At 40.4% G+C, this 27,842-nt stretch overlaps 3 protein-coding genes, 1 long non-coding RNA gene and 7 other non-coding genes across 15 annotated transcripts in view; all 11 read right to left on the bottom strand.

Moving 5' to 3' along the window:
- Window positions 1-27,842, bottom strand: part of faf1 (Fas (TNFRSF6) associated factor 1) — a 1,021,784-nt gene that overhangs the window by 144,661 nt on the left and 849,281 nt on the right. The window lies entirely within an intron of this gene.
- Window positions 241-5,491, bottom strand: tor3a (torsin family 3, member A). Its single transcript, XM_046048868.1, has 6 exons — window positions 4,878-5,491; window positions 4,572-4,694; window positions 3,441-3,706; window positions 2,520-2,695; window positions 1,752-1,876; window positions 241-1,449 (listed from the first exon to the last, which is right to left on the bottom strand). The coding sequence occupies exons 1-6, from the start codon at window positions 5,107-5,109 to the stop codon at window positions 1,202-1,204; spliced, it is 1,170 nt and encodes a 389-aa protein (XP_045904824.1). The 5' UTR covers window positions 5,110-5,491; the 3' UTR covers window positions 241-1,201.
- On the bottom strand, window positions 5,898-9,441 carry LOC123970684. Its single transcript, XR_006825033.1, has 13 exons — window positions 9,423-9,441; window positions 8,850-8,893; window positions 8,687-8,734; window positions 8,478-8,514; window positions 7,861-7,904; window positions 7,621-7,669; window positions 7,392-7,424; window positions 7,162-7,202; window positions 6,940-6,984; window positions 6,540-6,590; window positions 6,340-6,368; window positions 6,069-6,109; window positions 5,898-5,987 (listed from the first exon to the last, which is right to left on the bottom strand). It is a non-coding gene; the product is annotated as an uncharacterized LOC123970684 (long non-coding RNA).
- Window positions 6,189-6,262, bottom strand: LOC123971796. The gene has a single exon (XR_006825291.1). It is a non-coding gene; the product is annotated as a small nucleolar RNA SNORD47 (small nucleolar RNA).
- LOC123971803 lies at window positions 6,435-6,498 on the bottom strand. Its single transcript, XR_006825297.1, has one exon. It is a non-coding gene; the product is annotated as a small nucleolar RNA SNORD78 (small nucleolar RNA).
- On the bottom strand, window positions 7,275-7,355 carry LOC123971798. Its single transcript, XR_006825293.1, has one exon. It is a non-coding gene; the product is annotated as a small nucleolar RNA snR60/Z15/Z230/Z193/J17 (small nucleolar RNA).
- LOC123971799 lies at window positions 7,489-7,569 on the bottom strand. The gene has a single exon (XR_006825294.1). It is a non-coding gene; the product is annotated as a small nucleolar RNA snR60/Z15/Z230/Z193/J17 (small nucleolar RNA).
- Window positions 7,736-7,818, bottom strand: LOC123971806. Its single transcript, XR_006825300.1, has one exon. It is a non-coding gene; the product is annotated as a small nucleolar RNA SNORD79 (small nucleolar RNA).
- On the bottom strand, window positions 8,580-8,646 carry LOC123971804. The gene has a single exon (XR_006825298.1). It is a non-coding gene; the product is annotated as a small nucleolar RNA SNORD75 (small nucleolar RNA).
- Window positions 9,072-9,153, bottom strand: LOC123971797. The gene has a single exon (XR_006825292.1). It is a non-coding gene; the product is annotated as a small nucleolar RNA SNORD74 (small nucleolar RNA).
- Window positions 11,938-27,842, bottom strand: part of osbpl9 (oxysterol binding protein-like 9) — a 31,070-nt gene continuing 15,165 nt past the window's right edge. For 4 of the 5 annotated variants that reach the window (XM_046048837.1, XM_046048839.1, XM_046048841.1 and 1 more), the window contains 20 exons: window positions 24,782-24,877; window positions 24,023-24,070; window positions 22,689-22,718; window positions 22,544-22,594; window positions 21,931-21,969; window positions 18,605-18,698; window positions 17,682-17,786; window positions 16,944-17,103; window positions 16,613-16,725; window positions 16,381-16,499; window positions 16,111-16,196; window positions 15,809-15,989; window positions 15,341-15,425; window positions 14,909-15,019; window positions 14,741-14,804; window positions 14,504-14,644; window positions 14,307-14,385; window positions 14,027-14,118; window positions 13,778-13,913; window positions 11,938-13,523 (listed from right to left, as the gene is read on the bottom strand). In XM_046048837.1, coding sequence (XP_045904793.1) covers window positions 13,449-13,523; window positions 13,778-13,913; window positions 14,027-14,118; window positions 14,307-14,385; window positions 14,504-14,644; window positions 14,741-14,804; window positions 14,909-15,019; window positions 15,341-15,425; window positions 15,809-15,989; window positions 16,111-16,196; window positions 16,381-16,499; window positions 16,613-16,725; window positions 16,944-17,103; window positions 17,682-17,786; window positions 18,605-18,698; window positions 21,931-21,969; window positions 22,544-22,594; window positions 22,689-22,718; window positions 24,023-24,070; window positions 24,782-24,877 — 1,905 coding nt within the window. In that variant the 3' untranslated portion in view covers window positions 11,938-13,448. The remainder of the gene's footprint in view (window positions 13,524-13,777; window positions 13,914-14,026; window positions 14,119-14,306; window positions 14,386-14,503; window positions 14,645-14,740; window positions 14,805-14,908; window positions 15,020-15,340; window positions 15,426-15,808; window positions 15,990-16,110; window positions 16,197-16,380; window positions 16,500-16,612; window positions 16,726-16,943; window positions 17,104-17,681; window positions 17,787-18,604; window positions 18,699-21,930; window positions 21,970-22,543; window positions 22,595-22,688; window positions 22,719-24,022; window positions 24,071-24,781; window positions 24,878-27,842) is intronic. The other variant, XM_046048838.1, reaches the window with a different exon arrangement.

Here is a 27,842-nt window from a genome sequence, read left to right as displayed (position 1 = left end):
CCAATAACATTTTGGTATTTTGGCTTAAAAAATGACTCAAAGTAATAATTATCAAATTGTAGCCAGTTATTGTTCTGCTCGATTAATCAACAAATCCTTGATTTCTGTTGGATTTAGTTTACCAGCCCCGGCATGATGTGCTTCCACTATTTAAAGAAATAAAAGATAAGAGGTATGCACCATGCAAAACAAATATTTTTTTGACAAAATAAACCCCTTAAATAATTCCATAAAAACAACTTTTGTTGATTTACTGTGAATTTTTATTATTTTACCATTTCTGACATTTCTTTTCACATTCTTCTTGTGATAACGCTGAGCTTTAGCTAACAAAATCACTAAAGCACATCAACTCAGACCCAGTGAGTGTATGGGAAAGTGAATGCATGAATGACAGCGATAAAGAAAGTCAGGGAATAAAAATATATATTTAACTAACAATGCCCCAAAACAGCAGTATATTATGTAATAATGAAGACAACAACCATGTATCAGGTTTATATGAAACAATCAAATTACTGACAATAAAAAAAAATATTAAATTGCTTTTGACATGTTTTCCAGTAACAATTTCAAGTAACATCTGCACCACAGCACCATGTACGTTAGCTCTTACACACTTCATACTGTCCACCACAGTACCATTTAATATTTACTAATGGCTTACAGTACCACCAAATGTGCATTCAAACAACCCCACAAAAAATGCTCAAATATGGCACGTCAATAAATAATCAGTGCTAATATCAGCACAATGTCCGACATGCAAATACTAACGCATGAAGAATGACCTCATCTAAACATTTTTTTAAAAAAGTGCATCTCAGACTTTGGCCAAGGTGAACAGATATAGTGTGACAAAAATGTATGAGTATTCTTTTGTGACATACACTGCACAACCACTAATAAGTCTTCTATTATCAGTCTTGACACTGTGAGGATTCCACACTGCACATGATCACCGTCTGGCACTACTCATGTCTGCAGGGTGGGTTGTGCTGCTTTCCCCTCTCATACTGGATCTGCCCTGCTCCCTGGCCTTCTCTGAGGGACCTGGACAGACACTTGTTGTGTCTGTGGGGGGAGAGTACTCAGAGCAGAGAAGACACATCTCCTCTGTGGCTCTGTATGCAGATGGGCTGGTAAAGCAATCTCACACCTCCCTCCAGGTCTCTCTGTCTTTCTGTGTCTATCTCTCCATCTAGGGGAGAAAGAAGTTGATCCGCTGGGGTATGGACTTGCATCCCTGGGCTGAGAACAGTCTCTCCTCTTTGGGGACATACAGCATCGCCTTGGCCACCTCATCCAGCGTAGCTTCATCCGTCTCCAGACCTCGTGCTGCATAGGCGTCTCGTGCACAGAGCTTGACATGGCGGTACTCCAGAGGAAGGAATGGCACAAAGAAGTCAATCAAGTGGCCGGACATCAGCTCACTCTGAGCAAACCCACCTGGGCGAAGAGAACCATAGAGACAAAATGCTAAGAAAATTACACAACTAAACTTACACCAACCAATGTTTGATATTATGATAGAAAAGACTCGCTGTAATATGAGAGGGTTGCTGGTAACACTGATCCCGGCTAGAATCAACACTCCAGTCTGCAGCTCTATGCATGCAGCTTTCAGCTACTTATCTTGGTCAATTAAAACAGTTAAGGAACTTTAAAAAAAAAAAAAGGTGTGCAGCTCACTCAGTAACAGACAAAGACACTTTCTGCCCAGGCCGAAGTAGGCCAGCACTGCAGCATACCTTGAGACTCCATAGTTTCTGCTCGTAGTCGATGCTCCAGGTCTTCCATACCGATGTCCTCTCGATTTTGACCAGAGTGCCAGAAGTCCAGCGCCACATCATTGATAGTTGCTCCACCAATATTACTGTAGAGACAACAGGCACGTCAAAAACATAATGTAAAAACTCTCCACCTGTTGACGTCTGTGGAGGATTTGATTATGTCTGGTTTGGGTGGCTGCATCAATACCGTGAAGTCGTGGAAGGAGATTTTTTCATGTTTGTTTTCCTAAATATAGATTGTTCTTGGACAAATTATCACAGATTAGGGTTCACCAATAATTATCATCTTTAAATCCATTAACTTCAGATTTAACTAGCGTTACCTCGTTATTGTGATACAAATTCCTTTACTATTTTTAAGTTTGTCAAAAAAATGTATTTGAAAATGTACTTTAATATAAATTCAACATGATTAATTAACATGTGCTTTTGTATATTTTAACTTACCATAGTGTTTTACTTATCCCTCTCCATCATATCACTGTATTACAACGGTGTAGTGAAAAATGGGTTTCTATATTTGACTTTACAGATAATCCGTCAACCGAAATTGGAGTAATTGAAAACATGAAAAATCCACAAAGAGGACTAATGGAGACAGAGGGAGAAACATCTTTCATCGCAGATGAGCTGCCAGAGTACCTGGGCCAGAGGTTGCAATACATTTCTGAGTGGTAGTGACTTTCCAGCTTCAACAGACAGGACGTGCCTGATATATAAACCAACCTGAGGAAGAGGAAGAGAGCTCTGCGGTAGCTGGTGCCATCTACATTGTCATAGTGATCCATGTAGGGTTTGATGGCATCGATGAGACCTGGGTGAAGCTTCTCAGCCTCATCAAAGATAAACAGAGTCTGAGGGCAGCGCAACACCATGTCGCGGATCGCCTCTCTCAGCTGGCCCTGGATACAGGGAGGAAGACCAAATGAAAAAAAAAATAAATCACTAAAATCTCTAGATCTAGAAAAGAAAATGAAGAAAACATTTCTTTTTACTCTGTTAATGTTTCAAGTCAAGCAAAGCTTAAGTTTTAAGTGAAATAAATAATTTGAGTTTCACATTTTATAAAGACAGATATTAAAGTAAATTATCGCTGTTATTGTAGCCAAAACCCCATAAAAATAATTAATTCCAACTGACATTAACATTACAGAAAAAAGCAGAAGAATTTGTACTCTGCTACGTCTTGTACAGCCATATTTATCTTTTATAAACATGTTTTTGCTCTATGTAGAAAGTACTTTTTTATTAATTTTACTTTTGAGACAGGTTAAAAACTAATTTCCATCTCACTTCAGTCATGTGGGTTTTAGAATTTATTATTAACCTTTAACCAACTACATCTAATTTATAAGAGAGATATGTGGCACACATGTTCAGAAATCCAGTCCACATGTAGGCTACTGTGTCAACAGTACTTGGAAATCTAATGCAGTCATTGTGTAAAAATGTGTTTAAATGGGTCCTGTGACCTGGTTGGAGAGACACCAGGTTCCAAAAAGCCATGTATGTTAGTACTTGTAAGGTCAATGTTTGATTTGAAGCACTCGTCATTCTGCTGCATTACAACACACAGTCGTTTCGCAAGCGGGGGTCCCAAAGACCACTGCCAGCAACTCTGTGCCAAGAGGGCTCTGCATGTCTTACCTTGTACGTGTCCACCAGTCTGGCGTGTGGGAAGTGGAACGGGGCGATGAACAGTCGGACACACTCACTCTTCACCCCGTCACGATACAGGTTATCGGCGATGATCCGGGCCACAAAGTTCTTGCCGGTGCCGGACCAGCCATGGAATGAGAGTGTCAGTGGCTTGTTGGACTCCGGGTTGTTGATAAAACCCTGGATGGCTTTCAGAACCACAGACTGAGCCAGGTGCTGGCCATGGAGCCTTGTTTGAAGGTCTCTCGCCAGACCTGCACATGAGCGCACAGAGGAGAGCGCATGCTTAAAAATGACACTGTAAGATAACAGTCCTATCACAGATACATCGCTCTGCCTAAATACTAAAATTTGTTTTTACAGTATATATATATGTGTTTCTTTAAAATATGTGATTCACCTGCTTATACATTTAAGGGCACAAAATGCTTTTTAAAATTTCATTTTATTTTTTATTTAAGGGACAGTGCATATTAATGAACATATTAGCTTTTCAGCAATGTAAATATGCCAGATTTAGCCCAAAGGCTATTTTCCATCTGTCCCTTGCAGGTCGTCACAAGGTACAAAGCAACACAATTAAATTAAATATATAATACAACACAGGAGGACAGCTGTAGGGAGTTTGCGCTATCTATAACCTGGAGTGATTGGCATAATCATGCATGCCATATAATATGCAGTAGTCTTTGCTCGGTTTGTTGCTAGAGCACATGAAATTATATTTAGGTTGAGAAGCTCTACATGGCTGAGAAGCTATTCCATGTATCTCAGTCCTGCTCAGCATAAACAGCATGTTGCTACAGTCAAGCAGACATATTCATTGGAGTTAATCTAAATCATCTAAAGTCTCTCTACAACTCAATGAAGCCAAGCAGCAGCTGTGCTCTGGTCCAAACTCAAATCTTAAAGCCAAAATAATAAAGAATTCTTTACTTTCTTTATCATTTTGTTTTCCTTAGGGTGAAAATTTTTCCCAAACACAATTAAACCAATTCAGGGTTTGGAGAAAAGCTGAATTACACATCAGTCTGACCTCCTGTAAATACCATTATTATAATACACACTCATGCACAGGGCCATATAAGACATGCCAACCACAGGGCTGGAGTGTGATACCTGTAATGTTGTTAGTAATCCTGCAGTCTCCAGATTCGCAGCACTGGCCCAGGCTACAGTACCACTGATGCAGCAGGCTAACGTAGTCCTGAGGGAAACCTGCCCAAAGGTCCCTGATAGGAACTGCTCACATCAACAGCAAAACAACGAGTCAGTGCTGTAACCACTTAGTAATAACACATATGTATGTCAACAAGAAATGGCTCTATGACATGCAGCTAGCGTTAGACAGGACAGCATAGAAATGGTGGTCCAGTATTAACGTTACATAATACCTTCGTTGCTGTATCGTTTCATGCCTCTTACCTTGCTGTGTAGCATCATCCTGGTTGGGCTGACAATCGCCTTCCCATATATTACAATAAATGTAATTAAAATAGTAAGTGGAAACATTGGAAATTCTGTCGAACTGGAAGAAGTTGGCCTCCGCGGACCGAGCCCAGAGCAAAGGCAGCAACAACCGCGCAAACATGAGTGAAAAGGCTGGTCCGAGGCGGTGGAAACGAGACAACGCCGCGTCCCGATCTCGCTCTCCCATCTAAACCTGGCGACCTGCTGAGTGTGGGATGTTTACCCCCTCTCGCCTGGGCAGCGAAAGAGGGGCGCTCGTTTTGCTTGCGTGTACTGCTACTTAGCTCCGCCAGTCTTTAAAGGGATTGCTATTGCCTTCCTCGGGGCATTTACTACATTCCACTTATATGGAGTAAATCAAATTGACACATACCCGTTAAAGTTAGTATGAACACTGCACCCGCCCATGATACACCCAGGTGTATCAAAACTCCTCATATTTGGCAAAGAGACTCCAATGAAACCGCAAGTGTTCAATTGCTAGTTGCGTCATTTCCGTGATGTTCTTGGCATCAAATAGTCAAGGACAAAGTCCTAAGTGGTTTTTACACAGTGTATTTTGGTGACAGTTTCAGACGGTTGTAGACTTTTGTTCGATGACAAACCAAACATGTTTTTATATGAAATTCCTGTTTCAGCTGTGCTGTTTTAAATCCAAATGGCGACAGCGCCACCCCGCGGTGGTTAGCCGGCTTTACCTCTTTGCCTTCACTTCATAGCATTATTTCCATTTAGTTATTCTGACCAGTTTTGTTGAACCGACATCTAGCTCATGACACATCCTTCTGGCTGATCTGCATCAGTGTTTGTACTTGGCCAAGTACATTTAGTGACCATCATGTACTTGAAACCTGTAGGGTGTTGGCCAAGACCTTTACCCAGTCATTTGTACTACCATGTTACAGCAAAATGTGCACTTTACCAGTGCCATTTAATTGGTCCTCCATTTTAAAAAAAACCAAAAACCCAAAGAAACATTGTTTTAATATTTATTGACACATTACACCACATGTACTTCATAGTCATGTTGTTCAGACTCTGGTCACTATCCAAACAGCAATGCATCTGAGAAAGAAGGTTTAACAATTATTACATGGCAATTCCCTACCCCCATCATAACTCTTGTAAATCTGCAGGCTTACTCACTTGATAGCATCCAGTTTGCACCATGGGGCCCAAGGTCTTCACTGCATCATTAAGGGAACAAACATGTCTCATTAAAATCAGAACCAACACCACAACACAGGTAGTTTGTTTAGACCACACAACCTCAGACAAAAATGGAACGGTAAGGGATATAATCATGAGTATCATTTGGCAGAATCTTTTCATCACAGGTGGTGGCCAATATTGTGAGATGGCACCCACAGAATCAGAAATCTTGAAGACTGAACATGGGCACTTGAGACCTGCTTACCAGAGGTCAGCCTGAGATCCAGCTCTTTCCTGAAATGGGAGAATATAAATTTATTACAAGTCAGTGACTGGTTGATTAAAGCTCAAGTCACTTGGTTACTCAGTAACAGATTGTCCACATTTTAGTTCAGGTCAGACATTTGTCAATACATCACTGAACCCATAGCAGCCATTTTGTATTTACAAAACCTGCAGTCTCACCTGAGTCCATCGCATTTGCTCTTCAAACCAGCCTCTGAAGGGAATAGTAACCTGAAGAGACATATAGCATAAGGTCAATATGCACACCAAACTGCGGGATAAACAGTCACACTGACCACATCAGCTAGAGCTAATAGAAGTGACTCCATGGTTTATAGTCAGTCTTCACTTATCATCACACAGGTCAGTCTAGGGGGGGGGATCAAATAAGGGTTGACAGCAACCAAGATCCAACTTACATGTGCAACTCTTTCAGACCCAGATGGTTCAATTTTGGTACCAAGCTGTGATTCATTTGTGCAGAAGCACTACTAGTTTAATAGCAAACACATGACTCAAGTTTGATAAGTCATGCTACTGGTCATCTGGGTCTGATGTGCTTTGTTGCATCAATACTCACCATGCTTGCAAGTCAACTTGTCCTCATGAGTCAATCCCACTTGTTCTGCAAAGTCAGAACATTTTCATGTTAATTATGTTACATCTATAAGAACCTTGTTTCACTATTAACAAAGCAGATCAGAATAAATGACTAACTTCCTCAACATGATCAGAGACCTGATTCACATTCATCACATCTGAATGATATTCGATTTAGAGTCCAAGTATGTAATGCACTTACCAACACAAGGCTGTGATGATTGACAGCAATGTTTTACATATCTGGATGGGATGAGACAAGATCTTTGTCATTAACATGCTTCAAACATTTGAGGGACAAGCTGACAATTACAGTTGACACATCAGCTAGGAGCGAAAGACAATACATGTTCTTCATGGTTCATCTGCTGAACTATGCACTCATCATTGTATCAAGTGTCATTGTTGTTGCAAGTCTGACTTCCAACTTACCGTTCTTTGGCTTTTTGTACTGCCAGACAGCTTCTGAAAAAGGAGTAGACAATTAGTAATCACTTCATAAATTAAGCAGCCTCACCAGTATCAACAGCTGACACATCAGCTAGGAGCGAAAGACAATACATGTTCTTCATGGTTTATCTGCTGAACTATGCACTCATCATTGAGTCAGGCCATTTTGTTTTATTAAAAGGGATGTTTAAGAGCACAAAATTAAACTCACTTGTTTTTAATCCAAGAATATTAAGTCTGGATCCATGAACATGAGCCATCTGAAAGTCAAACACCAAATGTTAATATAAGCCCAAATTTTAAGTATGCAGGCATTTCTTAAACGGCACTGCATCAGTTAAAAGTAATCTTTCATTCTTTTTCAGAGAGATTCCCATTGTTTTGTAAACAAAAGTCATCATTGACAGTTTGTGTTGAGAGAATGAGAAGCAAACATAGGTTGTCCCAGTACCTGCTCCAGGCGCTGACTGGTCAAGTTAGCCAATCCAAGTGCACCTACAGGAACACAACATAAATGAGCAAGCCAACACATCTTAGAAACTACTAGGTCTCAAGTTCTGTGCCTCAGATAGATCAACTGGTGGGTTGGGGTTATCGTCATCCATCTTGTCGAGAGTAGCAAATAAGAGTCATCACAGCAGCACAGGGAAGACTTGCAACGCTAGACAGACTGATGCTTCTCTGGGTGTTGCAATGCGGACAGTACAGCCAATTTGTTACTCTGCATCCATTAGACACTCAAACAGCTAAGTGTATTCAGCCATGGGTCTACAACTGAGGGGACCCATGCATGGGTGTCAATTTGATATGATATAACTGATTAAAGTTATGTTTATTGCGCATTTTAAATCTCCTTTGCCATACTGACGGCACAAAGTCAGTTTTTACATTAACTACCTTACACTACACAATTCTTAGTGGGGTCACAGCCATCAGATACAATTTTAAGCTACTGCCTAAAGTGTGATGCAAGCACAGACATCTACTGTTGAGAGAATTAGCAACAACTCAGGACACCTCAGAGAAGCATAAAGCAATCTTAACCACTATTGAGAACTTGATCCTCACCTGCTCAAGTGCCTCCCAGTGCTTCGTGTCTTGAGGCCTGTGGAGATGCACTTTAGTAAAATACTGGTACACATGTTACAGTGCAAACACACCATAGTGTCAAGTCTCAGGTTGAAATTGCTCAGAAATCACTTCTGTCCACTACTCTTATATAAAATCATCACCGACTTAATGTTAGATTAAGTAGATTTGGGTTTTATTTAACTCACCAGCATGACACTTGATGCAGTTCAAGACTTAAAGTGATCTTCCTGAACCTGAAGAAAGGAAAGCACTTGTTAATGTTGCACTTCTTGCAGGCTTTTAATCTGATGAAAGAAAGTGCAGCATATAGGCCTACTTTAACTTTAAAAGCAACGTATGGTTCCTTACCATGTGGCGTCCATCTTCATTTTATAGCGAGCCTGTAGACAAGCCTGCAAACAACAGAACGATACATAGTCAGTGACTTAGTTTTAATCTACGCAAGTTATTTAAGGTTTTAAATATCAAGTTATGGATAAAAATAAGCTGTAGGCCTACACCCAGTAGCTAACAGCACAGAAGCTGTTAGCTAAAAGCTAACGTTAGGCTACAGCTATTTTAAGACGTTGTCCCATGTAGTCAGAAGAGTTGGCGTTTCTTCAGATTTACTCAGATGTCCCTACCAACATTTATTTCATCATGTATTCATGGGACAGTGATATAGCTAGGTTAGTGTGGAATAATAGTGAAAGACTTGCTAATTAGCATCGCAACATGCGCAATGAAGCAGAAGGCCTCCACCACGTGCTTCATAGTAGTTCACATTATTTCAATCACGAAGAAGTGTTCAAGAAAAAACACAGCACATGCTCAGAAGAATAACTATAAATGCATGTAATACCCCGCTTTCAAAGTTAAAAACTCAATAACTTCACGACAGTAAAGCAGATACACACACTTGAGCAGAGAACACATAATTACCTGATCCATGGCCGAGGAGTGAGGCCAGACAGACGGTGCACAGCCTTTTTATAGGGGATGTCACAAAGGATGATGGGAAAAATTTATGCAACGACTAGCGCCCCTGTTGGTCATGTTGAAAACAAAATATTAAAATAACTATTTTTTAATTCACCGCCAGTTATTTATTGACATTATAAACAGCAGTTAGACTAAAACAATCTTAACTCGGGTCCATCAGGGTTAATTATTGTTTCTGGGGCTCTCAACCCCATCTCACCATCTTCCTCAGTGCACGGAGTTCGCATCATTACTGAGCTAAGTTAAATCCTTCTGCTACATGCGGTTGAAAGTTCTAGGGGGAAAAAATACTATATGGACCTACAGGTAGCCTACGTTTATTTTTATTTTCTTTGGTCAGTGTAAATTAAATAAACTGAAACTCAACGTTAACTACACTGTACATTGTGAAATTGCACAAAGTAAACTTCAATTCAATTCAGCATTATTGGCATGAATGTCAGACAACAATATTGCCAGCTTATGATACAAAAGTAGCCTACAATTAATTTCATACAGTTCATTAAATAAAGTAAATAAAACAGTAAAAGTGTGTGTTTCCATCCATCCATCGTCAAACCTGCTTATCTTGCATACAGGGTCGCGGGGGGCTGGAGCCAATCCCAGTTTACATTGGGCGAAAGACGGGGTGATCCCTGGACGGGTCGCCAGTCCATCGGAGGGAAGTGTGTGTTTGTGTGTGTTAAAATAAAATAATAATAATAAACAAATAAAATATATATTAAAAATAAAAAATAAATAAAACACTGTGTGTGTGTGTGTGTGTGTGTGTGTGTGTGTGTGTGTGTGTGTGTTGTGAATTCAATTTAAACTTTGTCTTATTAAAATGTAAAATATAATCCCTTTCTGTTTACTCATAATTGTGCTGAATCTACAGTTGATGCATATCAGATTTTCTGACAATGATGCTACTGAGCTTAGTGTATTTTCAAAGGCTGAATTTCAAAGTTGCCAACTGCCCTAGATTTATTGGAGTTCAATAATTTAATCAAGTGCATAGAATTTAGTAGGGAAGGTACCAATTTCCAGCGACAAAATCTAGTTTTAAAAAGATTACTTAAGTTTTTATTGTGCTGACATGGTGCATGATCTCTACGCTTACTATAATCTAATTGACACACAGAAAACTTGAGATGACCAGTTAGTGTTCTTCTAGCATATAGGTTGGTTTCTGGATGAATAAGGCAGTTACATACACTGCTCCAAAAATGAAGGGAACACTTGAATCACAATGTCTGGCGATGCTCCTGATGATAAGGCAGATGGTGTCCTGGGGGGATCTCCTCCCAGACTCTCTCTCTGGCAGAGCTCCTTCTGTTCATCCTCGCACAAAGAGCGGGTCCTGCTGCTGGGTTGTTGCTGTTCAGCTCTCCTTGTGTAACAGCCTGTCTCCTGGTATCTCCTCCATCCTCTTGAGACTGCTGGGAGACACACCAAACCTTCTTGTGACAGCACTATGGATGTGCCATCCTGGAGGAGCTGGACTTCCTGTACAACCGTAATGGGCTGCAGGTACCACCTCATGCTACCAGTAGTGACAAGGCCACCATCAACATGCAAAACTAGAGAACAATCAGCCAGGAAGGATAAGGAGAGAGCAATTGTCTGTGGCCATCGCCTGCAAAACCGAAATTCCCTTTGGGGGGTTGTCTTGCTGTTGCCTCTCCAGTGCACCTGTTGTCACTTTTATTTGCACCAAAACAGGTGACATTGATTCACAATAGCAAACGTTTCCTAACTGGACAGATTGATTTCCCTGATGTTACACTGTGATCATTAGGTGTTCCCTTATTTTTTTTGAACAGTGTAGTTTGCCATGTGCACTGTACTTAATGGGATCTTGACAGTTAACAGGGTACATACACACACACATAAGGTGGGGGCCTAACAGCAATGCTCAGGGATGGCATGTTCACCCTGCATGCTTGTCTGAAATAACCATGACAATATCTCGCAGGAATACACTCATGGAGATTTAATATTATGCATCAATAAACCGGAAAATCTGATACAATCAATTGTTATGATCAAAATGAAATAAAAAATACATTTTGATAGCACTCGGATACGGAGTGATACTGAAATGTATGGCAAGGCCTCGATTCAATATAATTTACAAAGACAAAACATGGAGGAACAAAACAATAGCTTCAAATTTAGCTTGGACTCTAATCTCATGTGGCTTGTTTCTAAACGCATTTTTGTATGCTTTAGAGGAGGGTTAAATTCAACAGCTGAAATACAGGTATCAAGATTTTTAAATTGTATATGCACTTTATGTGTACTAAACACCAGGAATATGTTTGTTTTATATAGCCCATCACCACATTAAATGGTTTTAATATTAATTTAAATCAACCAGATTACTTTTCATACAGGCAAAATATCTAGAACACACAATAATCAAATCTCGAATGTTAACCAGAAAGACAACAAGGGACTCTACAGCATTAACTGATATTCTTGGGCATTTTCAGGTAAAATCTTTATTTTTCCATTTCATCCAAGTATCATTGCATTCAGATCAAACTATGTAGCTGTAAATAAGAGAATGAATGATGGTTCAAAAAAGCAGAGGTGTACAGTAGGATAAATATTGCCCTCTATGTGGTTGCCATCTTGAAAAACACTGGACAAAAATCACACGCAGTTTACAAGAAAACTGAACCCGGTAGCACACAGTCTGGACTCTAGCAGCACTATGAAACAGCAGCAGTTTCAAAAGTCTACTCTGGCTCCTCGTTTTCAGACAAGAGTTTACCATCCAGGAGTCCACTTCGACATCTGTGTGTTTGGAGATGAAACAGGTGATGTGTGGAACAAAAGGGAGACTTTGCAGACTCAGAGCTAGTCTCAAATCCTCATCATGGACCAGTGATTTATAAAGACAAAAATATGTAAACAATCATTTGTTCATAAATGCCTTCAGGCAACATGGAAACATTTCTAGAGGATTGATTGTTCTCTGTCCAGATCAACACCCCTTGAGCCTTTTATCTAAACCTTTTTGGCATAATCGACACCCACATCTCTATATTGCATATATTCCATAACTATCATGACTCTCCCAATCAGGTTGTTCAGATGGCTTATTTAGAGCTTTGTCTGGTTAACACTTGAGCCAAAAACAAAAAAAAAGTGTCAAAGTTAATTTTAAATGGGAACAAAACCTCAAAAGGGTGAATGGAATGATTCCTAAAGATGTAAAGCCATCAAGTTTATATTCTCAAATATTTTACACTATTGCCAGAAAGAAAAACAAGAGCATTTAAAATAAAAAAGAATATATATTTATATATCCATCATATGTATATAAACAACAGTTACAACTAGTTGCAGGCAAGCGGAGAATTCCTCCTCCGCCGCTTTAAGATTCATCCATTCCACCGTTATAAGGCTGTCAGACTCTCGGAGGGGGCAGCAGCTTTCATTCCTCAGTCACCAGATTCCCTGAGATGTAGAGCGCCGTTTTTATTTATTTATTTGATTTGAACACCATCAACCACACACCCCTTGCTACCCCCCCCTCTACCCCATTAAAAACCGTTTGTGTAGGGAAACGAGTGCTGCTCTGGCTCGTCCTGTGGAGCTGATGAAGGGTGCGGTCGTGAAATTGACAGACACAGTTGTGAGACGAGACGCGTCGACCCTCCTGTCTCCACTCTGCGCTGCCGAGTCTCATGGTGGCGGGTGGTGTGTATCGGTGGAAGTGACATTGCCCAAATAAGGAGAGGAGCTTTACTAATTTTCATGTTACATCTTAGATGCTTTTCCATTGGATTTCATTCATTTCCATATTGTTATTTTACAGTCAAATGCAAAGCTGTGTACATGTTCAATCATCAGTCATTCCAAGGCTTGGAAAAGAAGTGGTTTTGCAAAAGAGTTCTTATGAAGACTCTGTTGTGTGTGCATTTCTTTATGCATATGTATGTATGTGCGTGTATCAGAGTGTGCACATTGTTCTCAGTGCCTCTGAGAGGCTAATCTCTTTAATAGAGGCTCATCATAGACCCAGCACTCCCCGTCCTCGTGGAATAGCTGCAGAAACACACCAGCAATAACAATTAGACTCAAATGTTTGAAACGAATATATAAGATCCAATAAAACAACAACATTATCTGACATTTCTGATATTGATCAACACTGATCCTTGTCTACTGGTGAAATAGAGGTGTTTGATCTGTCACATTTCAAGGATGGGATGCAAAAGATGCATGTTAATGCCTTAGCATTTTGTGAGCATTATGTTCATGTTCTTTGTGGTGGGTGAAGAACAGGCAGAGAGCCTCACCCTGGTCTCCCATTGCTGCTCGTTCTCCTTCCTCTCTCTGGCTTCGCCCCTTTGTTTCTCCTCCAGCCGATGTTTGGCATCTGTTGCTGCATCAATGTCTTTCAGCTTCAGGTTCAATGTCACATCTCTCCACAATCTGATGAATTAAAAAGGGGGTGAAGAAAATCAAACACACAAAGAAAGTTTATTTCTGAGTGAAGGACTTTGTCTCTGGGTCCTATGTCCCATGATATGCAAGACTGTTCTCACCTTCGGGACTCGTAGTCGAGCTGGTCTTCCAGCTTTCTCACTTTCTTCTTAACGATGCCTATCCTCTTAGTGTCTATGAACACTGTGTTCTCCTAGAAACACAATAAACACATTTATGTATTAATGCATGTATTTGTTTTAGGCAGTTATTCCCCGGTGCAACGAATGCCTACATTTTGTTTTGGTTCAACTAATGAGTTATTGCTTTTGTGCCTCAAGTAATTTTTCATTAATAAAAAAAAGAGAAGAGAAATGGGGAAAATGAAAATAAAGGACTCACTCCAGTTGCCCACTTGGCATACATCACTCCGTTCCATTCTCCTTCAATGGAGCAGAAAGACTTCTTATCATTAGGTGGACTGAAAGACAAAAAGGAAAGAATAGTGATATATTTCATTAAAAAGGGCAGGGTCTTTCATCCAATATCAGACTGTAAAATGTGATTTCAGTTGTATTGTGCAACCATTTTCCTCTTACAAAATCTCAGCGGTGATCCTGTGCTTCTTTCCACCGTAGAAGGGTTTGGTGTGGAACACGATGTTAGCACTATAGCCCGACTTGGAGCAGGAGATGTTGCACTCCCCACCCAGCTCCACCCACGGCACAGTCAGAATCGACCTGGACAGACAGGCTCGAGTTAGTGAAGCACACATTAATGACCAGATGTGATTCATTGGTGACACGGACAGACGGTAGGATTACAGTAACACGCACCTGCCATATCCGTTAGGGAAGGTGAGGATGTAGTGTTCATCGTGCTCCAAACAAGACACACAACCTAAAACAAGACCAGAGAATGATTATTACAACCACGTGAAGTTGTGGCAGTAAAGTGTGTCAAGATTCAGATTTTGGAGTGTATGAAGAGGTGCTCTCGAGTACCTTGGCCAATATTGTGGACACCTATGGACATGCCTAAGAATTTAGACTTAGTCCAGATATGAGCGTTGAACTGGATCTTCTTACTTAAACACTCTGCATAGAATGCAGAAACTAAAAAAGAAGAGAGAAAATAAAGTGACAACAACTCAGTAAAAGTCGAGAAAATGCGGCAAACAAGCAATAAGCTAGCGCCATTAAAACTTTGTCAAACAATTTCATTAATATTAAAAAAATTAAGATAAGTCTACATATGATCAACAGCCTGTATTTTGCTTTACAAGTCTTTTAGCCTCTAAAATTATGTAAAAATTTAGTGGTTCATGGTGACTTTCAAAAAATGATCAGTGTCCATCAGGGTTTTCTTGAGCCTACATGTCAAATGGTTTAAGAAGTGCTGTGTTATTGCTCGTAAGAAAATGGTTTGACACTCACTGGGTGGGTGGTGAGAGACCTGCTCTGCCACAAACTGCACACTGTTTGCTGAGGACCATGGAACTGGACCGTCTGATACCGTCTCCTGGAGGGTGGAGGACAGGAGACGGATTCAGAATAGACAAAGAATGGCGCTTTTTCATGTTACAGATATACAAGATATGAAAAACTCAATAAATTTTGTAACTATGTAAACAACATTAAAATGAAGGTGTGGTGGTGTGTGCTATAAAAGGTATATTTTTTAATTATTTTACAACACAGGTTTGTATGATATAAAGTGGACACCAGTCTGTTCAATTAAGTTCACATATTGAAATGCAATAAATCAGGCATTGTTTAACATTAATCTGTGGTGAAAAGATGAGATTCAGTACCACAGCTGATTTTATTTCAGCCACAAAAGCTAATTTTCATTGTCCAAAGTAGTCAAGAACCAACTAGGGCTGCAGAGGCATGCGGTCTCACCGTTTGGGGGGGAGGCTCCTCGGTTTCGCTGGGTAGATCCCAGTGGCAGTAGAAGACTTCTCCCAGGATTGGGTTGTAAGGTTTCTTGGCCACTGAACCTTTCCTCCCTGCATGGAAAGCTGACAGGTACCACTTTACCACATGCACCATGCGCTCCCGGGGCTCCGGCTGCTCAGCGATACTAGTGGAAGTCCAAAGATTGAGTTAACCTACATAATGTTTTACCATTTCTGAATTTTTTTTATATACTTGTATATATCTGTGATACAATAGCTTGAAGTAATGAGAGAGATGACCGTTACCTTACAAATAAGTCAGGATGTGCAAAGAAGTCTGCGTACATTTCTAACAAAGACCTCCTTTCTAGGATGAAGGTAGGCAGGACCACCTGTGAAATATAATGAAGGAGAAAACTGTTAAAACTGTAGCTGCGTGGGTTGTTCAAAAGACACAGCTTGCACAGATGATGTTGGCGAGTAAAAGGACTAAAAAGGGCCACTGCAGTGAGGGAAATTTAGACAGAAAAAAGAAAGCAGGATCACAACGAAGCATGCTGGTCAGGGGTCCTTTACCTTAGTGAGGTCCATGCCCAAACGAACTTGAGAGAGAAGATGCATGATGACGCTCTTGTGCTCCTCCACAGACTCACCTTCGCCGTCATCATCACGGTCATCGTGGCTATCAAACGGGTCTGAAGACAGAGCAACACAGGACAGGTCTCATATGGTTGTAATAACATTAAAATTAATGGGGGAAAACTGTTGTACCATATTTGTGTACGTATCGTGTGCTTTCCCTTTTTACCTGCATCTGTGGTGCCGTTGGACATGGACGAGTTGAGGGACTCGTTTGTGTCTGGTCGTTTCAAACCGGTTACCTCATTAGTGAGGGATGAGGCAGCCGCGGGCCCTGAGGGACTGAGGGGAAAGAGGAGGAGATAGAGGAAGCGGAAAGGGGGCAGGAAGCAGGAGAGATAAGGAGATTTTACAGAAAGTTTTGTTGCAAACTTCTCTGGCTTTATTCGCCTGAAGCAGCATTTTCCCACCAAACCTGCTAAAGGCGATAATTACACTGTTACTTTCAAGCTGTAAAGCAATAGATTCACTGTATGCAGGCGCGGTCATACTGTACTCACTCTATGCAGTGTTTGGGGGAAGTGGTGCTCTGGTAGAACTCGTCAGCATCGTAGAACTCATCCTCACTCGAGGAATAGGAGAAGTCCGGCACCGAGTGTGAGGGGAGGGGCATGTGAGCCGGGGAGGAGATGCCGCTGCTGGGGCCAGACGGGCCACTCCCTGAAAGAGGAAAAAATATATAGAATCAAACATTGTGCATCATGTCATGGTTCTCTTGCAGCATTTTCCTTTTCATTTTATGGATCTATTTAATTAATAAAGAGTCCTTTATTCATCTATCAAATCAACATTATGTTGTCAAGCCGGCTGTGTACAGTAGAATTAAGTACTCTTTAACATGGCGACAACCTCCTCTGCAGAGCAATTTGACAGGGCTGTTGAGCCTGCAGCCTGCCTCCTTAGAGCACAGCGCAGCATTTTATAACTGCTGCCTCAGCACAGAAGACAAACAGGCATGAACCTCTGCTTTCCCTTGCCTTTTTTATTTACGTGATGTTCATGGACACAGCATTCTAGGTTGGAGAAGTACAGCAATAATTAATATTATTATTATAATTATAACATTTCCTCTTGTGGTTGAGTCCTTATCACATTAGCTTCATGGTGCAGGTAAATGAGGGGTCCAACAGGCTCTATGCATCTTGTAATCTTTAGAGGAATGTGTAATTCAAATTAATTAGTGGCAGAGCTCCCAGAGCTGTGATATCACTGGCTGCAAGAGGGAAGTGAACTTTCACCTGTGCTGTTGGGAGTTGGGGTCTGCAGACTTCCCATCACCGTGACAACGGGACCAACGGATAACGTGGAGGGTCGTTGGTCGGATTTACACACCTGAGAAGCGTCTTCAAACAAAAAGAGAAAATAGAGTTAGTGCTGAAGCCTCATAATGAAGCCAAACACATAAAAAAAGAAAAAAGAAAAAAAAAAAGAAATCCAGCGGGCTGAGAAAATGATCTGAGACGCGTCAGACGGTGGATTCAGCTGTGAGCGGGATTAAACGGTCTATTAAGAGACCGAAATTAGATTGGCCTATTTTGCATGGTTAATTTTCACATTTTTTAAAAAAACTGTCTAGTCACAGTCAACGGACCAAAAATGTTGTCAGATCTTAGTCATACCATGTGATTAAATTTAGTAAATTCTATTATTTTCTGACTAAAATGTCTGTAAACATAATCACAACGAAGAACAGGAATCTGCTTCAACACAGAACTGCATTAATACATTCATTTTCAGGTGAATTATGCCTAAAGAATTAACTATGATCACATCAATACATGTAATAACCATAATGCATCTAATGCGACTGCACCCTGCTGTAGATCTTCAAGTGTCAGGAACTTTTATCAATTTACCTTCAAACACTGAAAGAACATTTAATACATTCATCAAAACCCTGAATGATATTGATATTGTCAATATGCTTCAGGTTTCATCCCCGTCTTTAAACACTAGAGTATAAAATGTTGCTGAGGGAAAGAATATTAACTCATTATGGTCATTTGTCACAAAGCCCTTCACACAGAGCCGATAAATCAACTTGAGGAGACTAAGATGTGAACAACAGGGGGCGGTGTTGTCAACATCTCTGGATGATGTTGCACACAATCACAGTGTCTACAAGTGTTTAAGAAATGGTGTGAAGGCAGATGTCTGGAACCTGTGGGTAGTGTGGTCTGTGTTGGCATCGTGGTGTTGTCTACGGGGGTGTCCAGAGGGGGCTGGTAGATCCCATCCACTGGGTTGATGGTGCTCTGAAGGAAACAAACAAAAACAACTCTATATGCGACATCAAACACAATAGCACACCCACTGCCTGCTTACTAATCTAAAATTTTCTTTAACATCCAATAAACCTTGAGATAAGAATCCAATACGGCAAAATATCTCTATAAAACTAGTCATACAGGAAAACAACTTATATTTCAAAATCTAGCTACAATATGACTAGCCTTGTTTAACAACACCTATAACAAATGTGGCTACATGCTAAACCACAGTGAAAAACCATTTCCTTAAAACATCAAAGCCAGATGTCACCAACTTCACAGCTTGTGCATCGGTTATAGATCGGCTTAATGGTGTAGCTACTCCACAACAAGAACAGTGAAATAAAATATGCACCATCCAGCGCAGGAAGATCAATTTCCTTTCATTCCATTTCCTGTAAAGAGTGGCGTGCTTCTAGGTTTCATTAATCTAATCAATCAGAAACCAGCAACGGTTTGAAATCCAAAAGCCAGCAATAACTTTATACAATAACTAACAGCTCTTCTTGAACTCTGAGCAACCTTCTAGTCTAAAAAGGAGTTAATTAACTCCACTGGGCTGCAGACTAAATCAGCACCATGTTTTAACTCTCCGGCACTTGATCTCCCTAGAGTAAAAACCCGTGGGGACATTCGTATCTGCAGTGGCTTGCCCTCACCAGAGCCACCTTTACGTCATGTGTCTATGCATTTGAAAACAGGCTCAGTGTAATGGGGTGACTGGCACCAATGACCCAACTGACAGGAACACTGAAAACGTAAAGCAAAACAATATCGACCCCCATTCCCCAACAAGTTACCCCTCAGGGCTCTTGGTGACACTAAAATTAGATCCAGTCAATGTGACGTGTTATCTTGTTAGTCAAAATTGACCTGTAGTCTGTGATTTTTACAGCTTTTTTTTTTTCCTAGGCATGTTTTGATGAAGTCATTTGAGATGCACAGGAACAGGCACGTAATGTGAAGCCATGGTTGTTTTTCTGAACGGCAAATTTTCCTTTAAAAATACTACTCTACGGATTTGGAAATGACTCTCTGATCTTGTTTTTGTTCTTCTGTTTCTTTGTGCCACCAAAGTGTTTAATGGTAAACAAAAGGCAAGTTCAGATCAGAGGTATCATGCAGAGACGCTTGGTCTGACATCTCAGCCCTCCTCTGTTCCCACTTCTGTCTTACCCTCAAGCTTCCTTCCTTCCTACCTCCCTCCCTCCCCTCCGCACTGCCCAGATACTTGCCTACTAGTCCACGTGCCTTCATGAAAGTAAGGCGAGGGCTACTAATTATAGCCAGTTGTCGTAGCAGAGCAAACCTTAACTAATCATAGAGCATAAATTGTTTTAACAGATATATGCTGAACAGATATCTGGTGGACCTGGATTTAAATGATTCCTGCACTTTAGGGTGCAGTGCTCAACAAGGTCAATTAAACATGCTCCTGGTGGTCTACAGTGCATTCATTATTTGATCCACATTATAGGTATACAGGCAACATGACAGACATTTAGACCTTCTAAAGCTGCAAAGACAGCTGTATCACAAAGATTATGGCATACAAAAATGTGCAGTTAGACGGCGCTTATGCTGTGCTATTTACACTACATAATACTGTGCTTAACGACTATGAGATTAAGTCTACTGTAAGAGCCACAGAGGCCTCTGTACGGCCCCTGTGGGACTCTTGCTTCAAGTACCACACTCATTCTATTTAAACATTACTCTTGCCTATATGCCTTTTTAAATGTATACATTAACCATTTTCCCCAGCCTTTTGCAAAAACAAACAAAAAAAATTCTCCATCATAGGATATCATCTATAATGGTCAGCCATTGTTTGTAATATGGTGCATCGGTTTTGAACCGGCTATCACCAGTTCTTGGTGATAGCCTTCTTTCCGTCAGTGAGAAGTATTGGTCTCCTGCGTATACATTTCCCTCCCCGTTTCCCAGGCATAAAACAAGACAAGACCGGGGGATTTTGTAACCCAATATCTCACACAAAGTCCCACAAAGGTTGTATTTTTATACAACTCCAAAAAAAAAGGTGTGATTTGTTTCCATGTGGTCACATAGCCTCCAGCATGGTTGTTGAAGACTAATTTTTTTACTTAACTTTTGGGGTGATGAAGTAACGATTTTGATTCTTCCAAATAAATTCTCTCCAGCTCTGTGATTGTGTAGCAGTCTGGTGTATTTTCCACATATCATACCACCATCTCATCATTTTTTAAAATCTCTTCATTCACTCCTTTCTCCCATTTAGCCATAATATATAGTAAATGTTGAATCCTTTTCTGAGTCCTGATTTGTTAGACCTTATGTGTTCTTTAAAACTTGAAAGCTTCTCATTTCAACATCTTTCCCACCAACTCTTTAAATCTGAAGTCAGATCTTCTTGGTTTACATTCACGATTGAAAGCAATACATTTTAACAGTCCAAGCTGATTTCCCACTTTAAATAGGATACCATGTATCTAGAGTAAATTATGTTACTGAATCTAGGTCTACCTCATTTTTAATATGGGCAGGAATCTCTCTTTCCCCAGTACCAACTTGAATCGGGAACTTGGATGCAGACATTTGGATATCTTTCCATTGGGCTGCATAATCGGCAGTGCACCAGAACTGTCAGTAATTTAAAATCCATGTGACATGTGGTTAAAACATGCAAGACACTTCGACATGAAGACAGGACACCTACAGAGCCACTAAAGTGCTCTTTGGATGGCTGTCCAGCTATTAGTGCTTGATGGTTCAATAAGCAGGCAGTGTGTACGTGATAAATCAATAAGAATAAGCTGAATAAGCTCCCTCTAATTGGTGGGTAAAGTGAAGTGCAACATTCTCTCATACACAGGCATGCAAACACATGTATAGTCTCCCGTACACATTTTCTGCAACAATGTGCATTTTCTATATTTAAAGTTTTCACACACACATCCACATTTCATATCTTCATGAAGAAAAGAATAGCTCCCAGCCATTGCTAAAATAATTTAAATCTCAGATTCTCAGAAATTATTAACTTAATCAACAGGATAGTGGTGGCAGACATGAAGGAAAGAGCTAGAGATGGAGCTTATCTCCAAATTAGATGGCATGCACTAAAGAGATCTGATATATCTGATTTTCTAGAGTAGAGAGTAAATTAAGCAAGAAAAGAAAGTTAGCAGTTTGTTTGATTTCAATTTCTGTCATGGACGGAGAATGTCAAACTTACTATAAGTCCGTTTGCGTGTTGCTGTTCGTTACTTTGGTCCTTAAAATTTTGAGAAGACAATGTTAGACTACTTGTGTAGGAAGGTTGAAGAGTCACTTCATAGAGCATCCTGAGCATCTGCAGCGTAGAGAGCAATAAGATGCATTCCTCTCGTCACATGGAGCTTCACAATATTCACCAACTTGCCACATGCAGTAATCCTTTCATCACATGGTAAAACCCTCATCAGTTCTTTCATTATCAGTAAGGACAGGATTGCTCTGCCATGCCAATCTGTAAAGTAATCTACATGTTTCCTAGATTCTTTTTCACGAGTAAAAGTGTTCAGTGATTAAAAAAACCCTACAAGTCTCACCTTACAACTATGTGAAGCAGAAATGATTGCTCCACTTCCTTTACAAAAGTGCTGAATGGAACATGTGATGAAACAGAGTACTGGGCTACACCCTCACCAACCAACGACCCAGATAGCAACTGTAAGCAGGGAACTACCCTAGAGGCAAGGTAACACACAATGCACACTGATGTGGACTCACAACAACAATGACTATGGTGAAGTGGGCAGACCAAACTACAAAGAGATGAATCAGACATGCGCCGATATTGTGTTTACCTTGGCGATTTGCAGCAGTACAATACAGTGCTTGATGGACTCTACCATGCTCTGAAAGAAAAAGATTGAAAATGCATATTTAACAACTGGCAACTGACTTCAAAACTCAAAGACGGGAAGGAAAATGTGTTAAGTTCTGACTTACACAAGTAGTCTCCTTCAAATTTTCAATTTTCTGTAAAAATGGAAAGAAAACAGGCTGTAAAATCAAACAGCAATTTTAAAAACAAATACAACATACAGAAGCAGAAGCGCTGATCAGTTTAATGGCAAATAAAGCACAACTGGAAGACAACTTAGAGCAGCAGCTTTTTTGTTCTTTGGAAATCTACAAGACAATTCCCCATACTGAAGAGATTGGCAAGGCAACAGTGACAAACTAGTCAAAGCGACCAAAAGCCAGAATTAATCTCCAGGAGGAAGTGAATCACTCAGTTGCTGGTAAACAACTGAGACATACTAAAACTGAACTGCTTCCTCCAACAAAACTAAACAACTCTACCAGATAATTAACTTAAAACTAAAATTACAAGTTACCAAAAAAAAAAACCACCCTTTGTGGGGCTAACAGTAGCTGCTAGTTCGGCCGGATTATTAGACTAAAAAAGCTGCGTGAGCTGGTGAAACGTATGGGAGGAGGCCTGAGCTATCAGACTAACGCCACTTGAGGTACACAAAGCAGTATTATGAGACAGTCAATACAAATGAGAAATAGGTCATAATGTACCATAGGTCATTTTTGAACCAATCTTTTAACCTTTTAAAAAATAAGATGGCTTAAAACTACAGTGACCAGATGAGTATACGTGAAATCCGGGACAGGGGGTCCGGGTGTAGCGCGGCCTCCTGTACATTACATTTAGTGTCAACAGTAAAAAAAGTGAAAGTCAAAACTCAACGCTTAAATTAGGATGCCATTAGGAAAACAACTATGACCCTGTTGTATGTAACAGTGTGTAAATCATGATCCGTTACATACAATTCATTTAATTTTATCAGTGTGACGATCACATTTGATCTCTTTCTCCACGGCCGCCTGCAGCTACACTTTGCCTGTCCTTCCGACTACAACTTCCACTGTCTTTCTCTATACTAGAAAACAATAACAGGGAAAGAGCATGCACACGTGTTACTTTGTGGCTGTAATAACGCCATCTGTGGACAATGATCAGTATTAAATGCTTTATTAGGCTATAACTCATCAAAACTCAGGTTCAGACAAGTTTTCGTGATAAACAGGACAGGATTCTGCCCGTAATTCGGGTATGTTGCAAACTTTTAGGACGTCTATTCCCCTTACTTAAAACTGACAAGCGAAAGATACCAATCATCTGCACCACACTGACAGCTTTCATCTATTGCTCCCCAGGGCTACATGTCAGCCTGCTTCCCCTGCTGTTAGCCTCAGCTCTAATGACAGCCAGAAGAGCAGACCAGAGAGCATATGCACGAGGACAGAGCAACACTGCTGGTACTCACTCTACGTGATTCATCCTCTTTGCAGTCCTTGATCTTCTCATCAAACAGCTGTGTGAGAGTGACAGAGAACAAGAGATGGAAAAGAATAAAAGAGGTGAAATATGAGCGAAAAAGTCACATTGTGCATGAAATGAAAAAAGCATAGTAGTTTGAATGAATATATATATTTGTTATTTATACCTTATTTATTTATTTTAACTTAACTTCTACATGTTCTTCTTTGTTAAGTTGTGTATGTCTTTTTATTTATATTTAATGTAAGCAGCTGCTACTGCAACACTGCATTTTCCCTTTGAGCATGAACAAAGTGCCTATCTACCTATTCTTCACAGATAATGTGGCGGCAAGTAGCAAGCTCTTCTCCCCCAAGGAAGGACACTTCCAGTATTGTCATTAAGTCTGCCTGAGAAAATGTGCTGCTGCTGCTGCTTCTTTAAAATACATAATTTTCTGCTTTATCATCGTGCTACCACAAATCTCATTCTGTATAACTTCTGCTTTCTTACAGAAGGGAGTGAGAGCAGCAAAGTGAAACAAGAGACAAGTTAAGGGAAAGGTCATGACACAGTGCCATACCATGTCTATGACAAATTTACAGTTTTAGAGTAAATTTTAGGTTGCAATTCAGAATAAATTATTTGACCTGTGAAAATGATTTATGTTTAGCTAAATGCGTCAATGTGAGAGGCAGGTAAAAATAAACACAATATTCCAGATGAAATGATGATGTCTGTTAGGTGTTGCTCCATTGAGTCCTACCTTTAACTGGTCGATCAGAATCTGTAGGTAGGCGTCAGCTTCAGCTAGCTTCTTGTCAAAGTCTTGAACACTCGGAACAAATCCTGTCTCGGCCTCCTGAGGATGGAGAAAAAAAAAAGAACAAAAACACATCAGCGCAGCCCTAATCAAATTAATTTCAAACGAAATGTGTGCAGTATTTGCATATTCAAAGTCAAATACACAGCCACAACCAATAATATAAACCACGTAGTCACGTATTATCCGTTCATAGAAAATAAAAATAAGAGCTCATCTCTGTCACCTCCTGGCCAGGTAAGCTTTGTAAACTGTTGGACAAAATGGTGGACAGAAACATCAACAGTTCAGGAGAATCTTCCAGCAGCGTACTGTACTGGGGGGAGATATGAATACTATTGTAGCCTACATAAAAGGCCAGCAGGTCCGTCTGCCTGACCGACTGACTAGAGGCCAGCTAATTTCAGGCTTCAACTAAACTGAATCAAGGAACTCAAGGCTGGCGAGATTTTAGCTACTGACAGGGAAGCGTGTGTGTAAAGGGACTGAGGTGCAGTCAAATCCATTGTTTGTTAATTAGCTTGCCTTAATAGCCCCATCAGAATCAGAAACGCAAGACTCCGCACACACATGCACAGAAATTTTCATTACATAATATCCATTAGAAGGTAATTACTAGACTATTGGCAGGACAGACGTGACCGGGCATCTGTCTCTTTCTGTCTGAGCTGAGAACAATCCAGTTGGCTGTGTCACAAAACCAAACAGGAAAATGGGCAAATAAACGCACGCACAGACAAGACTTCCTTTAAAAAAAAAAAAAAATCACCCCATGTTCAACAGTAACAACATTCGGCACCAATGAAAACACAATAATCCTTCTAGGTCAAGCCAAACAAATCAGTAAGATAACTAACACAGCGTGTGTCAGCAGCAGTTACTCTGACATGAAAAAACACAGAACACCACCTCTCACACGAAAAAGCAAAAGAATAGTAGTTCAACTGATAACGATAACCTTGTTAGTAAACCAAGCTCTACCGCTGCTTTGGATTTGCTGCGTCGCACAGCCCTGGTGTGTCCTGAGTCTGTGGGGGGTTTTCTTCCTGCTAAAGACGATCTCACAGGAATGTGAAGAAAAGCCATTAACAGCCAAACACCGTTAGCAGCCGCCCCGGCCTGAGACCTGCTAATGTTTAAACTGTAAAAACATAGCTTTATAGAGAACAAAGTCTGAGTAAACTCAGCAACCATGAAGTCTGCAGTTAACTGCCCAAACTTCCTCAAAAAGGATCAAAGGTACTTTCACTGTTAGCGTAACAACAAAATATAGCTGGCCACAAGAGGGCCTGAGCAAAAATCTAACAATTTTGATGCACTGGTGAACTTCTATATACTGTATACATGTGTGCGTCCTTTTCTGGATTGGCACAGTCATCAGAGTGTGAGGAATTTTCCCTGACTGCTAACTCCTACTACACTGGAAAATCACGCCAGTTTATTGAGAAAAGAGCAGCTATCTTTCTGTTAAGGCATTACACCATGGTCATTTCTAGTTAACAAACAAAACACCTAAATTCAGATCAAAGCCAAAACTTTTACATGTGCTATGTATATACAGGGTGTGGACTACACCTTTGGCAATCTCATAAACTTCAAATTTTCACAGTGAAGTGTTGCCATACATTACAACTGTTCGTTGTAAGCCTAAGTACATCTGAAAAGAAACTAAATTGGAGCAGGAAAATGAAGCTAACAGGGTGAAAACAAAACAGGACTGCAAAGGAAGACACATAATGGAGGGGAAGCATTTTGTTTTTTTATAACCCGAGCATAAGTTTGGAAAGTCACAGGCAGGTGGTTGGTTTAAAAACAGCCACTGTACCACTACGTCATAGTGCTTACTTCCTTGCTGTTCCTGAAATATTCCCAGATGTCTGCACCTCCACTCCCACCATTTTTTGACCGGCCATAAAACTGCATAAGATAGGATGTACAATGTTTCCTTTGTAATGACAGTTTTGCTTGGGGGGGCCACTATTACAATGGTTATCAACCATTTCGATAAGTTATTTATTTTTCCATGTATGAACATTTCACGGTTCCAGCTTGACAAATGTGAAGATTGGCTGCTGATCTTTTTCATCATTTTACTTTAATTGTTAATAATTTTAAGGTTGGACTAAACAAGCATTGTGAACATGTCACTTGATTGACATCACATAATTGTGATGGCATTCCTTACGATTATCAGAATTTTTACAAACCAAACACCTAATCTATCAATGGAGAATATTGTCAGCAGATTAATCCATAATGAAAATAATCTTCAAGATGAGCGTGGTGGATGGGGTTGGGGCATTATTTCTGCATCGAGTACTTTTACTTTTAATACTTTAACATTTCTAGCGCTGGACTTGTACTTATAAACAGAATATTTTTAGAGTGTGGTCTTCTTAACTAAATAATCAGATTCCTTCCTCCACCACTGCCCACTCTGTCTATCAAGGTAAACAAACTATTAATAACTATATAAGCTTAGTTTGTTTTCCATCACGTTAGCTTAGCACACCCACAGCCTGACTCTGCAGAGCCTGCCCTTTAAGGAAATTGGTCTTCGTAACCTGTGTGTGACGCAGTCTGGCAGGTTTCTTATGGGAAACGAGGCTCTCCCGGTGTGTGCGGAAAGTACCACCACATTGCAGCAATCATAGATAAGTGTATGCGATACGGGTTCGTTAAGTTACTTTTGTCATTCGTAACGTGACTATTTCAGCAACGAAGCTACTGAATGTATTGTGTTCGCTGGTATAAGAGAAACAAAAAGTCCCTGTTCACGCAGTGTTACTACAGCGTCCTCCAGCTTTCTTCGCAGCAGAGTTGTGTGCAACTTAGCGGAAACACTGGGGTAGCAGGATAATCGTAGCGACGGTGGACGGCAATAGTCAGTTATTGACGGTCACACGTTACATGCCGACGTCAGTGTGCAGAGTCGATGCAAAACACAACGTGGTCAGTCAATTTATGTGTTGAAGTGAAGTAGGTCTAATTAAACAACCACCGG

This window comes from Micropterus dolomieu, linkage group LG05, assembly GCF_021292245.1.
Source record: "Micropterus dolomieu isolate WLL.071019.BEF.003 ecotype Adirondacks linkage group LG05, ASM2129224v1, whole genome shotgun sequence".
Taxonomy (NCBI): Eukaryota; Metazoa; Chordata; class Actinopteri; order Centrarchiformes; family Centrarchidae; genus Micropterus; species Micropterus dolomieu.
The sequence above is the reverse complement of the archived record's forward strand: the minus strand, read 5'-3'. Positions and strand labels throughout refer to the sequence as shown.